The sequence below is a fragment of the Eurytemora carolleeae genome, unplaced genomic scaffold (genome assembly GCF_000591075.1).
Source record: "Eurytemora carolleeae unplaced genomic scaffold, Eaff_2.0 scaffold777, whole genome shotgun sequence".
Taxonomy (NCBI): domain Eukaryota; kingdom Metazoa; phylum Arthropoda; class Copepoda; order Calanoida; family Temoridae; genus Eurytemora; species Eurytemora carolleeae.
In genome coordinates, this window is record NW_019396828.1 from 120,956 (window position 1) to 138,407 (window position 17,452).

Below are 17,452 nucleotides of genomic sequence, written 5' to 3' on the forward strand. Positions count from 1 at the left end.
CGCCCCCCCTCCCCCCACCCTGTTTAAGATTAATCTTGTGGTCCTAGGGATTGAGTTTAATCCTTACGGGTATACATCATATAGTGATAAGCAAAAAACTGTGGAATAGAAAGACGACATTTAAGTAAGCATTTTATGTTGTTACATAGCAAATAGTTTACCAATAACTTATAAAATCACTTATTTAGTGAAATAGGTCTATATCACACTGCACAATTGGTGTGTCTAATGTTAATTGGACTTTTAAAGTCATGACTTAAAGTCGTCTTCCTATTCAAGAGTGTTAGGGTTCTCACTGTATTTCAAGTTTGACCAAGCAGAAGCAACAAAAACATCTGCGCTCAGGCCAACTGGAGATTAACTAGCTGTCTGATATAGCACTTACTCGCTTTAATTAAAAAGTTTTCACTATGGATATCGAGCTCAACCGGTGTAGATCATTAATGCTTTCTCGTACTAAAGTTCCAATGGTGTTTTACAAAATAAAAACTTTATTCAAATCTGCCTTTATCACTAAAAAGGACTGTAGGCATAATGTGCCCGATTTCGAGTAATATATGTAACGTCAGTCGGGCTGAGTTCACACTGATCACTATCGTCCACTATTGTACGTTTTTTTTGGCAATTTGAACATCATTTTAGAGATCAACATACTAATATCTCCGCTCAGGTTTAAATTGTACGGTTGTGAATCAAGCATTGCCTCTCTTAGCACAGAGGGTTCGGTAAAAAAAGTCATTTTTTGGAATCATAGGAAAAAAATCACTTGAATATTTGTGTAAAGACAAAGTTAAAAAAGAAAGTTTAAAATGAAAAAAGTTTTGCGAATTTTTAGAATTAATTTCGNAATACATATACATTTTATTCTTAAAGGGAGTGACCGGCAGTGTATGGTAGTTAAACTGAGAATGTAGTATTGTAGAAAATAATTTTAGGATTAATTTGAGACGTGCTAATGATGTGTAATTACGAAGTTTGAGCGCAAAGTCAATGTTCAAAATCATCCATTTAAGTTGTTAGTTTTTTAAAATTACTAAATAACGACGACAAAAATGTATCAAAAATTCTACAGTCTCATTGTTCACAAAATGTTTGCTGTACATTTCCCAGAATTTCTGTTGAAAATACGGCATTTGAAGATATCTACGAACAAACTCTTTAAGAATCAGAAAACATTATAATATTGAAAAAGAAATAATTGATTCTAATATTGATTTATTGACAAATTTCTATTGAGAAATAAGTTCCTAAACATCTAATTAGTTTACTGTCGATTTTTCAAAAACTTTTTTTGTCGTCGTTATTTAATAATTTAAAAAAATCAATTCTCAAAACGTAACCACCCAAATGGATGCATTTGAACGTCGACTTAAAACGTTTTATGTCTCAAATGAATCCTAATAAATTTCTCCACAATACTACATTCTCAAACTTACATTAACAGTAACATTTTGCCGTGGAACGGGGTGAAGGAGTATGGGGGAGGGGTGGGGGGGAGTCCTGAATTTCAAAGTTCTGTTCAAAGTTGGGTTGGCTCCCCATAATAAATTTGAAAAGTTTAAATACATAAATATCATTCAAGGATTAAACTTAATCCCATGGAGAGCTTACACTGATAATGTTGGTGATGTATGTGGTGTCGGAGGGACAATCCATCTTCTCCGCCAGCAACAGAGCTCTCCGCCTCGCCTCCGCCTTGGTAATTAGTCCCCAAGGATTTAAACCTAAAATATTTTGTGATTGATTTTAACAAATTTTATTCCGGCTACCAGTAAGTACTGCCATGTCGGGTCAACTTTTATTGGACTGAGCCCGTTCTCTCCATAGAAAGGGGTCGTGTAGTTCACGTACTTTGGGGGACGATATGTTGGCCGCTAGATGTCTCATGCTAAATTCTTATCTAATAGATAGATAATTCTCCGTACATTTGACGATCAAAATAGGAGACGTCAAGTTATCGACCATTTTAGTTTATGGAAGGAGCGGCCTCTGGTTCGTCAAACTGTACTGTACCATGTACTGTCCTGTACCGTACGTTTAAAAAATTCAAATTAAATGAACGTTGTTTAAGACAAGGGCTTAAGGTTCCTTAGTAAAATTTTCCGTCGCTCAGTTTCATATAACTTTTTTATTTTAAAAGTATAAGCTTAAATTCCAGTATAGAATCCAGCAGTAATTTTCTATAGAATTTGATTTTCAGAGATTCAATATATTTTGCTCTTTTGTTAAGTATTGAAAGTTTTCAAAGGAATTTTTATATATTGTACATTTAGAATAGATAAAGAAAATTTTATATACCAAACTGTTTGATAGATTTAGGATTTTCCTATCTACTCCGTCAACTACTTGGTTCCACTCCCCTCCATTTTTATCTACTCCGTCAACTAACCGACTTAAACTCACCTCCATGTTTATCTACTCCTTCAACTACTTGCTTCCACTCCCCTCCATCTTTATCTACTCCGTCAACTACCCGACTTGAACTCACCTTCATATTTACCTACTTTATCAACTACTTGGTTCCACTCCACTCCATGTGCATCTTCCTCCATCAACTACCCAGCTTCAACTCAACTCCATATCTACCTACTCCTTCAACTACTTGCTTCCACTCCCCTCCATGTTTATCTACTCCTTCAACTTCTTGGTTCCACTCCACTCCATGAGCATCTACTCCATTCAAACAAGGGCGTATACGGGGGGGGGCAAGGGCGGCAGTGCCTCTTCCTAGAATTCAGAGCTATCTCACTTCTCAAATCTTACACTGAAGAGTTTGCTGAGGTGATTTTTAAAAAAGGCAAAAAAAATACTAAATTTTTTAGCCTATATGACACCCGAAGGCCAAGGGTACCCATGAGTTTCCTCAAAAAAATTTAGTTCATTTGGTTCAGCCGTTTGGCCAGCCATGCGAACATATAAATGAAAGAATAGATTACAATTGTACCCTTACTTTTTTTCACCACAGTTTTTCATTTTAAAAATGTCTTTTACTATCTCGAAAGTAAAAATACTAAAATAACTGTATGTGTACCTTTAAAAAGTATACTCATACTTATGCCTGATATCCAAGAAGCCAAATATTTTGAATTTTAATCCCCCCTCCACAGGTGCTCCTATTGGGTGAGGGGAAATTTTTTTGTTGCGCTTTGCACACATTTGGCTCCAAGCTCCACCCCTAGATTTATTTCTGATGATGAAGCTTCTTCTAGTTCTGATGCTTCTCCACAGGTTGGTTCTTCTGATCCTGTTTCTGGTGTTTCATCTGAGATTGATGCTTTACCAGAAGAATATCGTAATTTCCCCAAACTTGGAGAGGGCACTTTTCCCACTGGAGTTTTGTGAACCTTAAGAAATTGAAATTTGTTATGGTGCTTCAGCACAGGAGAAACGGGAAGCAGTGGACTTAGAGGAGGACCAGAAATAAGAGAATTATCCAGCCAAGGATGTTTTCGTGACATGAAAGTGAATTCATGTCTACCTACTCCGTGAACTACTGCTCCATGTATACCTACTCCGTGAACTACTGCTCCATGTAAACCTACTCCATGACCTACTGCTCCATGTCTACCTACTCCATGAACTACTGCTCCATGTATACTTACTCCGTGAACTACTGCTCCATGTATACCTACTACGTGAATACTGCTCCATGTATACCTACTCCGTGAACTACTGCTCATGTCTACCTACTCCGTGAACTACTGCTCTATGTCTACCTACTCCGTGAACTAATGCTCTGTGTATACCTACTCCGTGAACTAATGCTCCATGTATACCTACTCCGTGAACTAATGCTCCATGTATACCTACTCCGTGAACTACTGCTCCATGTATACCTACTCCGTGAACTAATGGTCCATGTTAACCTACTCCGTGACTACTGCTCCATGTAAACCTACTCCGTGAACTAGTGCTCCATGTCTACCTACTCCGTGAACTAATGCTCCATGTCTACCTACTCCGTGAACTACTGCTTCATGTCTACCTACTCCGTGAACTACTGCTCCATGTAAACCTACTCTGTGAAATACTGCTCCATTTAAACCTACTCCTTGAACTTGCTCCGTGTTAACCTACTCCGTGAACTAATGCTCCATCTCTACTTACTCCGTGAACTAATGCTCCATGTCTACCTACTCCGTGAACTACTGCTACATGTCTACCTACTCCGTGAACTAATGCTCCATGTCTACCTACTCCGTGAACTAATGCTCCAAGTATACCTACTCCGTGAACTACTGCTCCAAGTATACCTAGTACTACCTACCTGTAGCTGACTGCAGGATGGCTCGATGGAAAAGGTTTGCTGAGAGCGGAGAAACAAGATGGAACCCTACACTAGCAGATCCGGCGCTTTCTGAAATCATTTAAATTTATACCAGTTTGTAGAGTGTAATGATCTGTAATATACATCTGAACTTCATCTAGTTTATTTAATCAACCTATTGCAAACTAGTTTTATATAGTTTGTCTATATGTATTATATAAATGTGTACTTTTTTCTTAAATATATTTTGATAAATCTGTTTTTTTTCCTGAAAAGCATCGCGTGCGGAAGATACATAAGAGGTGAGAACTTTAAAAAAATCTCCTGGAAAAACCTATTCTGTTTAAACTGAATAAGTTTAGTCATTTAGATGTTTTAGAAGATTTAAGAGTCGGAAGCCACAAGCTGCTTTCTGCCAAAGCAAGCCACTTATTGCTAGTCGTTAAAAATCAAAAGTTTAGTCCTGTGTTACATTTTTAAGCGCCATTTTGTTAAAAGGGGGGAAAGGCAAACCACACCTTTTTTTGGTCTGCACCACAATTAATTATTTTTTCCGACCACACACGTTTTTCTTCGTCTGGGCTTCTGTGTTTTCAAATGTATTTTGTTATGACTTAACAATTTTTTTTAATGTCAAAAATATCTTAAAATCCAATATTAAAAATGAAATAAATGGGACTGCCCCCGCTGTGCCCTAATTTTTTTCAGTTTTCAGGGGGGATGTCAGCTCAATTTCCAGGGAGAGGGCGTCAAATACATCATTAAATTGCTTAACTGTGGTTTTCCTAGTCCACAGATTTATATGTCTCACTGTATTAAAGGATCTGAGGTCTGAGAATGGAATATTGTCTAAGTTTATCAAACCTTGTATTCTCCTCATTAGACAATAGACATTACTCCAGATCTAGTCCAAATTTAAAGAAACTGTGACTCCATTTCTTGAGTATTTGATTCACAAGGCTTTGGGACTGACCAGATTTAATAAAGTTCTTTTTATATCTCACTTAATAACTCTTTATAACACAAACTTTTATTTTGGTTCGCAGTGTTATAAAGTTTTTGGGACCTAAATTTACTCTTCATCAAGAACCTTCGAGATATAAAAAAAAAATTTAAGTCCAAAACTTTAAAGCACGTCGTGCCAAAATATTAGTGTTATAGGTAATTTTATGAAACGTTTGTGTACTTGTCTTATTTCAATGTACTTGTTTTATTTCAATGTACTTGTCTTATTTCATTGTACTTGTCTTACAATGTACTTGTCTTATTTCAATGTACTTGTCTTATTTCAATGTACTTGTCTTATTTCAATGTAATTGTCTTATTTCAATGTACTTGTCTTATTTCAATGGCTATTTCTAGATTAGATATGTTTTGAAACAAACCAAAATATAAAGTTGATTTCAATTTTATTTTCATTTCAATTGAAAAAAATATTTTGGAAGTATCCAAATTTTTATCCAAAATGTTTTGGATAAAATCCGGGAATCAATTAAAACTTTATAGCACGTTCATTATGAAATTCACGATGAAATTATGAATTATGAAATTATGAAATTCACGATGAAGGGATGAAGAATGATAAAGTACACAAAAGTTTCATAAAATATATTCGGAAGGGGCAGTAAACTAAATTTTTAAATAACTCTGGCATCAACACATGTTTAACAGTATTTAATGTGGTATATTCCTTTAAAGTAAAGAAATAAGGAAACCGCGTCTTATAAAAAAAATTTTAAAAAGTGAATTGGGGCGGCCGCCGTTTTTTATTTAATGACTTTGAACTTTTTTTGAGTGAGGATTAAAGAAGATATAGACCATAGAGTTGTTATTCTATAAAATTATTAGAAATATCTAAAAAAAAAGGTTCTATGGAATAAGTTTTTTGATAAGAAAAGTTTGAGTTCTAATTTTCTAAACTTCTAGAAGGTCCCTAGAGAAACATAATTTATCTTGATAGAGTTATAAATATGTCTTTCATCTGCACTTTCAGAACAACTTTTCTCCCAGAAATTATTATTTTAGGGATTGTATCCTCATTTGAAATAACTCTTCATTTCTAATGCCCGTTCGATCATCAACGGTACCCTTAGAGGCTTTTTCTAATCTAGAACAATTGTAGAATTTTGAGTGACAATTTTTATGTAAGTCTTTTTTGTTGCTTCACCATTGATAAAAAATACTCAATATACTTTTTATTCTCAGGTTGTGTACTATTTTCTATGCGGAGAAACGAAGAAAAAAAATAATTATTAGTTTAGCCGTTCCCAATCCTACAGGGAATAAAGAGTACTCAATATATTCTGTGTTCTGCCTTTAAAATTATTCTATTTTTTAGACGATTTTCGATCCTTACAACGCATAATTGCAAATTCAATTCAAAACTTTATGAAAAAAGTATAAAAAACATTTGAATTTCTAAAAAATATTATTTAAAAAATTAAAAAACAGTGTGTCTGCTTAAAAGGGAACAGCAAGGACATGTAGCGCCAAAATTCGACTAGCGGCCATCAAAGAAATTACTAAACTACAGGGTGTCCCAAAAAACATGGGAATTCAGTGACGAATTCGATATCGTCTTTGTTAATAATTAGCATTGTAATACCTTTGCAAGATGAACAGTGAAGACGGACAAGTTTACTCTGTTAGACTGTTTGTATACTGCAATTTTCTTGTTTTACTAAGTACAACCGTTTGCAGTCAAAACATAAACAAACAAAATGTGAACATAGCAGACGAAACTCTTACAGATTACAGCTTTCTCAGTGGGTATCACTATACTAAATCAAAGAACTATTTAAAAAGACGATATCGAATTCGTCACTGAATTCCCATGTTTATTGGGACACCCTGTATCATAAAATACAATATTATATAAGGGATACAAGGTTATACTGACAAAAACTGATACTTTTGAATCGATCTTTTGATATCATTTACGCAAACCAAAATTAACCTTTAAGGTCGTCCTTAAACTTGTATTTCCTATGGACAACTCTGCACTTTTTGAAAAAAATATTATCGAACTTCTAAAATAATTTTAAAATTATGAGAAGAATGTTAGATATATCTAACAAATTTTTATATTTCTAGCATTCTATTCATAATTTTTCACAACATGTTAGAGGTTCTTATCAGTTAGAATGTATAAGATAGATTGTAATCGTATGTTCAACTAACCCTCTATGCAAAGATACCAATTCTCAATTGAAACCTTGACCTGATTAATTATATAGAAAATATTGTCGTATTCTGGGCTTAAATACGTTTAATACGTATACTTTCCTGCAGCAGAGTTGCGCAAGCCACTTTTGAGAATTAACAGTTTTAAAATTTACAAACATTGATATCTAATTGATTATTCATACTTGATATTCCTACTCTATTCCAAAGTTTTGTCTGAATGTATACCTGAGAAAAGAGTTATGCTTCCTGGATCCCCTCCGAACCCTCGAATATTATTCTTAATCCAGGTTAGAGCCATCACTTGATCCATCAGTCCAGCATTCCCAGGTACATCCTTCAAATAGAATATATTTATTCCTTGATCCATGAGTCCAGTATTCATCCATCCTTTAAATAGAATATATTATTCCTTGATCCATGAGTCCAGTATTCATCTATCCTTTAAATAGAATATATCATTCCTTGATCCATGAGTCCAGTATTCATCCGTCCTTTAAATAGAATATATTATTCCTTGATCCATGAATCCAGTATTCATCCATCCTTTAAATAGAATATATTTATTAAAGAAAAACTAATATATCCTTCAGAGAAATACTATAATATAATATTTACGAGTCAGACCAATATTCATTTAGAAAACAGGGAAAAAGAGATATTTTGTAGAAAAATAAAGTTTTTAACACATAATTATTTGGTCGAGCAAGAAATGTTTATACAGTATTTTTATTTAGTACTTGTACAGGAAAATAAAATGATTTTTTTAGTATTTTCTAGTAAAATAGAGATCTTTTATCTTTTTTTAAGATTTATTTAAAAAATGTTTTTTAAACAAAATTTTAAAAAGAGCAGTGATTATCTTTTTATTTGATCATACATACATGATCTGTTCCCATAGAGAATAGAATATATATTAGACGGGAATTTAAAGAATCTCTCGGTATGAATTTTTTCAGTCCCTTTCAGCCTGAAAGGAAGTTCAAAGTGTACAAATCATGTAAATGTTCACAAATTATATGCAGTAGAGTACATTAATACAGTATGTTCCCTAGACTATTCATTTCAATTTCGAATTTTTTAAAGCTGTTAAATAAACTTTATAATNAACCTGAATCTACACAAAATACAAAATATTGAAAATATAAAAATATGGATCGGTTAAGAATTTAGAATTTTTTACTAAACATTTCCTCTCCAAGGGGAAAAAAAATTTCTGTTCTAATTGGTGGATTTTCAAGATTGGTAAAAATTGTTGTTTTTTTGATCAAGTAAGTCTGCAGTTTAAAAGGAAGCTAGGTAAGTTTCTAGTGTAAAGGCCTGACCAACTCAGCATTAAAGGTCCTTAATGTTTATTTTACTGCCTCAAACCGAGAAACTAAATAAATGATATAAACCACACGTTTAAAGATAGTTTTGTCAATTCCTTTAGATACTTTCTTAGCACAAGTAAGAGTTGAACTACAAATATAATTTTCATCAAACTTGGTCTACCTTGAAATAATATATTATTAAATCCAAAATATATTAAGGAAAGGAGAAGGGTGTAACAGGATAGAACAATATGGAGCAGGATAGAACAATATGGAGCAGGATAGAATAGTATGGAGCAGGATAGAACAGTATGGAGCAGGATAGAACAGTATAGAGCAGGATAGAATAGTATGGAGCAGGATAGAACAGTATGGAGCAGGATAAAGGAGTAGTGAGATGTATTAATATGAATTAGATTGAAGGTTGGAAAGAGTTGGATGTATTAATGGAGAAATCTAAAAGTCAAATTAAAACTGTAAGAGTAAGATGTATTAATATGGATTTAAATCAAGGTTGGCTAGAGTTGGATGTATTAATGGAGTAATCTGAGAACCGAATGATCACCGTAAGAGTAAGATGTATTAATATGGATTTAAATTAAGGTTGGCTAGAGTTGGATGTATTAATTTAGTTAACTAAAAACAAATGATCACCGTAAGAGTAAGATGTATTAATATGGATTTAAATTAAGGTTGGAGAAGACTGGACAGCTAATAATGGAATAGAACACCCTGAACTAACAAGAGAGAGAAGCATTCGGTTTCTTTTATTTGAAATCAAACGTGTTTTCGTCTATAACTCAACAGTCTTAAGACTTACAGATTTGTTTATTTAATACTTTTTCATTCAAAATATATATGCCAACAAAAATATTTAAGATAAAATGCTATAGAATTATGTAAAAGGGGCCAAATTGTGATCGAAAGTCACAGTTTTCTGAAATATTGACAGAACCGTTAAATCCACGTGAGAAAGGTTTATGCAGGATTGAAACTGCGTATGGGATGAATTTGAGTCGGACGAATTTTCTCTTAATAGGATAGGATAGAGTAAATCTAGGACANTATCTGTATCTGTATCTGTATCTGTATCTGTATCTGTATCTGTATCTATATCGGTATCTGTATCTGTATCGGTAACAGTATCGGTATTGGTATCGGTGTTGGTATAGCTATCGGAATTGCAATTGGTACCCCTATCGGTATCGCTATCGGTATTGTTATCGGTACCACTATTGGTATGGCTATCAGTATCCCTATCGCTGCCGGTATCGGTATTGGTATTGGTATCGGTATCAGTATTGGTATCGGTATCAGTATCAGTATTGGTATCGGTATCAGTATCGCTATCGCTATCGCATTTGTCATCGCTATCCTTACTTTTGTATCAAGGAAGAGAAACCCTAATGATGCAACCCTGTACTGGATTGATGCAACAATTATATTTCTCTCCGAAGCCAGGATTTTAGGATCGTATAGCTCCAGGGTTGAGGTTCCGGAGTAAAATGAACCTCCATAAATCCAAACCTAAAATTAATTAAATAATTGTTCAAATATCTATAAAAAAAATTCCAAAAACTATTAACACTTTTTGTCTTTAAACTTCAAAATCCAAAAACCATTGGAAATATAAATTCATTAAAAATTGGTCACTGCATGACACCCATAGACATCATAGAAACATCACAGACACAAATAGTGTCTATGATACACCAATTCTATATCATATTATTCAGAGCGTCCCACATCATATCAGATAATCTCCAATCTTTAACGCTAAAATACGCACATAATACTCGAAAAATCTAGCATTTTCTGCAAAAAAAATTAGCCTTATTAAATTTTTCAAAATGATTCATTCTTCTTAAATTTTCTGATTTGTCCCCCAAATCGTAATTTAGACCCATTGACGCAGTCTAATTTGATGTGGGACACCCTGTAAATCCATGGCTTTAATAGCAACTTAGCAAGTGACTGGCAAATTTCTCAGAGCGGATTGCCATTGGTGTGAATTGTTTAAGGCATTCTGAAATCTCTTTTAGGACTTTTTATAAACATGACTTGATCTTAGCAAGACCTTAAGAGTTAAAGGGAGTGTTCGCGAAAAATGAAAGGAGGTATAGGCCTAAGTCGAAAATATAGAAGTAAGATTAGTAGCAATCACCATAGATTATTTTTTGATGTAAGCCTATACCCCGTTCATGTTTCGCAAACACTCCCTTTAAAAAGTGCACTGAATATAACTATATTCAAAGCCAATTAAAATTAAGAATTAAATAAAAACGCTAATTTGCGAGAAAAAAAAATTGGCAATGGTATTAGATTAGATAAGAAGAAAGAAAAGTTTATTTAACGTGAAATAAACAATTGCAATTTGTTTATTTTTAAATCAGTTTAAAGTGTAATAAATGTTGTCATTCATCGGGATTTGTGTACATTGTATTTGTTTTGTAAACATATATATATATATTTTTGTTTCTTGGACTGTTCTCTCTTTATATTATTTTACCCTATATTTGTACAGCTTTATTCTGATTTTGTTTATTGTTTTAGTTTTACAACATGGCTATTTTGATTATTAATTTTTAATGTATTCTCAATTTTACAGAAATTCATCAGCAATTTGAAGATGTTTTGGGTTACAACGAAATACAGGGTGTCCCACGAAACAATACGGTTGGTGAATTGTTTTGAATGTCTTCTTCCACATACTGAATTAGATATTAAAGATTTTTTGCAGTTTATTTCATTAAAAAAATGTTAAACTCATATATATTTTACTGTGAAATCAATTTTATCATAGTATAACTGTCATATAAAAATGTTATTAGTCTCTTTAGTATCAAATTATGGAAGAAGATATTTTAAACTATTCACCATCTGTCATGTTTCGTGGGACACCCTGTTTATTATGGTGAAAATGACAGTTGATTAAAACCTAGAGTGATAAGTTGATTAGGAGAGAGTATAATTATAAAATCATTGATTAATTAAAAAAGGTTTATAAAAAGAACCTAAAGGTTAAGAAAATTAATATTTTTCTAATAATCTATAAGCAAAGATTGTTAAGAAAAGCAAAATATGGGTTTTACTCACCATAACTGGAAGGTTTTTGTTGTAAGCTCCGGCTGGTTTAGTTATACTCAGATACAGGCAATCCTCGCTTATCGGAGTATTATAAACCCAAACCTTCTCTCCTGAACCACATCTTGTTTATCTCGGATTTAAGTTAAATAAAAACAAAAAACCTCCATTTTTCTTCTATATGGGACCGTCTACATAATTTAATTGATATTCACAACATTTTCAACAATAACTTAAAACAACTATTGTATAGCTTTGTTTTTGACAAAGAACAATCTATTGTTAATCGTTAATGGTCCTCTTTGATGTCACATAGATATGCATTGAAAAAATCCCTTTTATTCCATTTTTTTGTAGAATTAGTAGAATTATTTTGACATTTATTTTATGGCCTTGACATATCTTATAATTTGACTTTTGAACATTCCGGAGTTATTTTGTCTCTACCCCACCCCTCTCTACTCCCACCATTCTGTATCATGTATCCTCACTTTTCCATCTTGTATCTTGTATCCTGTATCCTGTATCCTGTATCCTGTATCCTGTATCCTGTATCCTATATCCTGTATCCTGTATCCTGTATCTTGTATCATGTATCCTCTATTTTGTATCCTGTATCCTGTATCCTGTATCCTGTATCCTGTATCCTGTATCCTATATCCTGTATCCTGTATCCTGTATCTTGTATCATGTATCCTCTATTTTGCATCTTGTATCCTGTATCCTGTATCCTGTATCATGTATCCTCTATTTTGCATCTTGTATCCTGCATCCTGTATCCCACCTCCCATATTCCTGGTTCACAGTTTTACGTACAAAATGGTTTCCTGGGTGTCCTGGGAAAGATATCCCGGAAATCTGGATACAACTGTTCGGTTTTCCGGTAACATTCTTTACACCAGTCCAGGGCTTGATAGGACGCGGATGCTGAAACCTGGAAAATACAATGATACAAAAAAAAACAGGAATAATTCTCGTCTTTGTGTTTTTTGAACTCGACACATTCTCTTTTTTAAATCCACTTTGAAACCTGAGCTGGGAACTTTTGAATGGTGGATCTCGGGATTAATGCTTGATCCACTCTTTTTCTTAATCTCCAGTTTAAATAATGCTTGTTCTCTTCTTCTTATTAATTTCCCGATTAGATAACCGATCGGGGTTATGGATATCCCATTCTAAAGTTTTCATCTCATGTCGTAAACCTTTAATATTTCAAACCATGGCTTGTACAAGATCTAATAAAATGTACACAACATCATGTACAAAGATAAAGAAACTAGACAATTATATTTAGTGGCTAGTGTTCAATTCTTCAATTATGGAGATGTTAATCTTCAGATTAGTATAATCTTTATTTTGATAACCGGGAAAGTGTCAGAAGTCACCAATCAGAGTGTAGCTTGCATAAACCAAACAGCAAATCAGAAGCCGGGAAATTTTGCGCACAACCACAGAGAGAACTCTCATTGGTCAGAACCCAACAGGGATATCCAAAAGAGAGGATTAAGCAGAACTTCCAAAGCGCCCCTAGTGGATATTGAGATTAATCGAACGGGATTACAAAAGTTTCCGGCTCAGAGGTCAAATTTTAGTGTGAATTAACTTTGACAGCTCAAACAATTCACCACGGGATATTGAAGAGGAATTATTTTTGCATTTGCCATATAGCTGGTGCTGGAGTATGATTTAAAGAAAATAAAGTTAAAGCATGCTATTTAAAATGTATCCGTCGCATGGATTGAAAAATGTTTTATTATGTAATCTATATCTGGACATCCTTAAAATTTAATTTTTAATTTAATTTAATTTTAAGAATCTTATCCTTCATTGTAAAAAACCTGTATTGGATGAACAAAGCCACTTGAAAAAAAAACTGAATGCGGTGATTTTAAACTTTTGTCTGAATTACTTCACATATACAGCCTGTTTAAGAAAAATAATTATTATCTTCCAGGAGAGAGTGAAGAAATTTAGTGGGTTTCTAGGGTTTTGATGAGATCAAAATGTCCCACTCGAATAATGAACTGATAAATCTTAGCGGATTTCTGATGATTTTTTAGCGGATTTTTTTGCCTTTACTTTGCTACATTTTCTAAAATTTCTAAAAGAATAAATGTTGGCAAAATCTATATTTTTTTGCGCCAGAATGTAAAAATGTTTTGTTAACTGTAAAATTAGTACCTGAGTTCTCCTACTGGGGGTTGAGCAAAGGGAATTCTATCCCAGACATCAACCTCCTTCCCTAGATCACTCCGGAGAGTCTCTCCCCGAACCTTCCCGTCCTTAGTCTGAACTATTATCCGATCCTCTCCGTGCAGGACGGTTCCGGAGCTCAGTAGGAGTAGAACTATCCACATTATTTACAGTTCAACATTTCTAAACAAAATTATTCATTATTTGTTTATCATCAATATTTTAGAAGATTTTCTGAGATACAGTTTATCCACGAAGGAAAAAACTTAAATAAAAACATGAAACTCTTAAAAACTATTAGATTAGTAGATTCAACGGTACCAGTATAAATGTCTGACCCACACACGTCGGAGAGTACGAACGTCGGTACAGTACAAACGTCGGTACAGTACAAACGTCGGTACAGTACAAATGTCGGTACAGTACAAATGTCGGTACAGTACAAACGTCGGTACAGAAAGGAATTGAGTTCTTGTCACTAACTCAAATATTTTCATCCTTACAATTTTGCAACCTGATGGTATTTTTGATGTATACTTTCAAACTTAAACTGTTTGATCTTATCATAGATTTCATAGGTTGAAATATCAAAGTTCGACGACATCGGATTGCAAAGATATTGAAGATATAGACATTGAAACATCAGAGTTTGTGACAAGAACTCAACTCCTTTTTGGTTTGTTGTTTATATGCAGTGCTATCTTCACAGGGTTGAGAGTGGGACTTTATTCAGGTATCTTTGATTTTTATCACAATAAGTGACTAAATTAATTTCTTATAGCAATGGTCATTTTTTTCAAACTCAACCAAAGTCCGACGTTTTCCCTTATAAATGTACCCGTCCGGCATTTGTACTAGTGCGACGTTTGTACCAGTCTGACGTTTGCACCAGTCCGACGTTAGTGCTGTCCGACCTTTGTAAGTCCGACGTTTGTACTGTCCGAACTTTTTAGCGTCCGGCGTTTATGGGTCCGACGTTTGTACTGATCACTTTTATATTATAGTCTTTTGAATCCGTACTTTTGAAGGTAACCGGATATAAAAACCTAAATATTCCTAAAAATGTTTTATTCCCACTGAAAAACTCAAACATCTTTACAATCTTTGATTATTTTAATTGACAAAATTCGTAGTGTGAAATTTTAATGTTTTGACAATATGCTTTAAAGATTTATTTTATTATTCTTAAAAATTTATTAAAAAATCTCTTCTTTATTAAAAGAATGTACTTTAAATTAAAATTCACTAAATAACTTTTCATTCATGTTTTTTAAAGAAGCTTTTTCATTCTATATTATTTAACAATAACAATTAAAACTTTTTCAGATTTTCCAATTTTTATCGGGAAATTTTTAAAATATTAAAAATGGAGGCATGTAAGTTTAATCACCAACATTTTAGCAGAATCAGTTCAGACACTTATTGGAAACAAAACAACAAACAGAAAAAAATAAATTTATCAATTCTATTTTATTGAAAACTAGAGATTTAGCTGCTGTGTGTTTTCATTCCTTAATACCATTTAATGTATTAACATCCATAAAAGAAATGATGTTGCAGAAGTAATAAAAGAATTAGTTTAAAACCAAAAAATCTTTAATTTGGAACCTTCTCGATAAAGAAATTGAGTGTTTGCCACAAACTCAAACTTTATAATTTCTAAATTTTTGCATCTAGATGGTGAAAACCTTTTTATTTGATCTACAATAAATTCATAGTTTAAAATATTTAAGTTTAACGACATTGGGGTTTAAAGCAAAAGATATTGAAAGGAATTGAGTTTTTGCCACAAACTCTGCTTTTCTAATTTCAATATCGTTGCAACCCAAGGTCGTAGACCTTTAATATTTCAAACTATGAATGCTTATAGATCAAATAATGTAAGTTTGAAATATCAAAGGTTTACATCATAAGGTTGCAAAGATATAGGTTTTACAAAAACTGAATTTGTGGCAAAGACTCAATTCCTTTGACTTATGTCAATTAAAACACAAACATTTTAGCCAAATACAGGTTAATTCCAATTTATTAATTGTTTTTTTTTATTAAATGCGTTAATTAATGAAAGCGGAAAATACAATCGTAAAAAATGTTTTGGTTTTCTTTTTCATTGGTGGATTTTCATAATTTCAAGAAATTTGTTAAAATTTTGATCAGTCTTTTCCATGGGCCCGATCGGTTCAGCCGTTTTGACGTTTATTGGATACAATAATTATCACGCAAAAGTATCACTAGAATTTAGTTTAAACTATAGAAATATTAATTTGGAACCTTCTTGATAAATATCTCTGGTCTGTCGAATAACGTTTAAGTTTTTTTTTAAATTATATAAATTTGAATTTTGTGTTTTCTCAACGTGGTCCGAAGTTTGACTGGAAATGAATGAAAATAACTGATTGTTTTAAATTATCGTAACACCGGAAATTCTCATTAATTTGTTATTTGTGCACAAGTCAGGCCTCTCAATCTATTCTTCTCTGAGTTTATATTTTTTATTTTATATTTAATCCTGATCAAGGAGATATATTTAATCCAAGTCAAAGATATATCTGATATTTAATCCTAATCCAGGAGATATTTAATATTTAATCCTAATCAAGGAGATATCTGATATTTAATCCTAGTCAAGGAGATATATTTAATCCAAGTCAAAGATATATCTGATATTTAATCCTAATCCAGGAGATATTTAATATTTAATCCTAGTCAAGGAGATATATTTAATCCAAGTCAAAGATATATCTGATATTTAATCCTAATCCAGGAGATATTTAATATTTAATCCTAATCCAGGAGATATTTAATATTTAATCCTAATCCAGGAGATATTTAATATTTAATCCTAATCAAGGAGATATTTAATATTTAATCCTAATCCAGGAGATATTTAATATTTAATCCTAATCAAGGAGATATCTGATATTTAATTCTAGTCAAGGAAATATATTTAATCCTAGAGGAGATATATTTAATCCTAGAGGAGATATATTTCATCCTATTATTGTTGTTGCTGATGATCCAAATCTCATAGGGTAATTAAACTAGGTGTTTGTTACACATTTTTTGAAAATATATTTCGGTGGACACATTGGATTTTTTCTTTTGGATATCCCTGCTAGGTTTCGACCAATCAGAGATCTCTTATTAATTGCGCGCAAAGGAGTTGAGTTTTTGCCACAAGCTCTGATTTTCTAATCTCTATATCTTTGTAACCCAATGTCGTAGACCTTATATATTTCAAACTAGTAATACTTATAGATAAGTTAATCTAAGTTTTAAATATCAAAGGTTTGAACCATCAGGTTGCAAAGATATTGGGATCAGAAGATTTGAGTTTGTGGCAAAAACTCAATTCCTTTTCCAAGCTTCTGGTTCGCTGTTCAGTTCGACAATCTGATTAATTGAATTTTAG

The 17,452-nt window shown here is 32.7% G+C and overlaps 1 protein-coding gene across 2 annotated transcripts in view; it reads right to left on the reverse strand.

Annotated features, from left to right (window-relative positions):
- LOC111709136 (acetylcholinesterase) overlaps positions 1–17,452 on the reverse strand; it is a 32,666-nt gene that overhangs the window by 6,958 nt on the left and 8,256 nt on the right. Inside the window, exons 1-8 of one of the 2 annotated variants that reach the window (XM_023482743.1) lie at positions 16,312–16,397; positions 14,029–14,223; positions 12,675–12,781; positions 11,860–11,960; positions 10,144–10,290; positions 7,679–7,787; positions 4,268–4,357; positions 1,612–1,724 (exon numbers count right to left, since the gene is read on the reverse strand). In XM_023482743.1, coding sequence (XP_023338511.1) covers positions 1,612–1,724; positions 4,268–4,357; positions 7,679–7,787; positions 10,144–10,290; positions 11,860–11,960; positions 12,675–12,781; positions 14,029–14,204 — 843 coding nt within the window. In that variant the 5' untranslated portion in view covers positions 14,205–14,223; positions 16,312–16,397. Of the gene's footprint in view, positions 1–1,611; positions 1,725–4,267; positions 4,358–7,678; positions 7,788–10,143; positions 10,291–11,859; positions 11,961–12,674; positions 12,782–14,028; positions 14,224–16,311; positions 16,398–17,452 lie in introns of those variants that run through there. The other variant, XM_023482742.1, reaches the window with a different exon arrangement.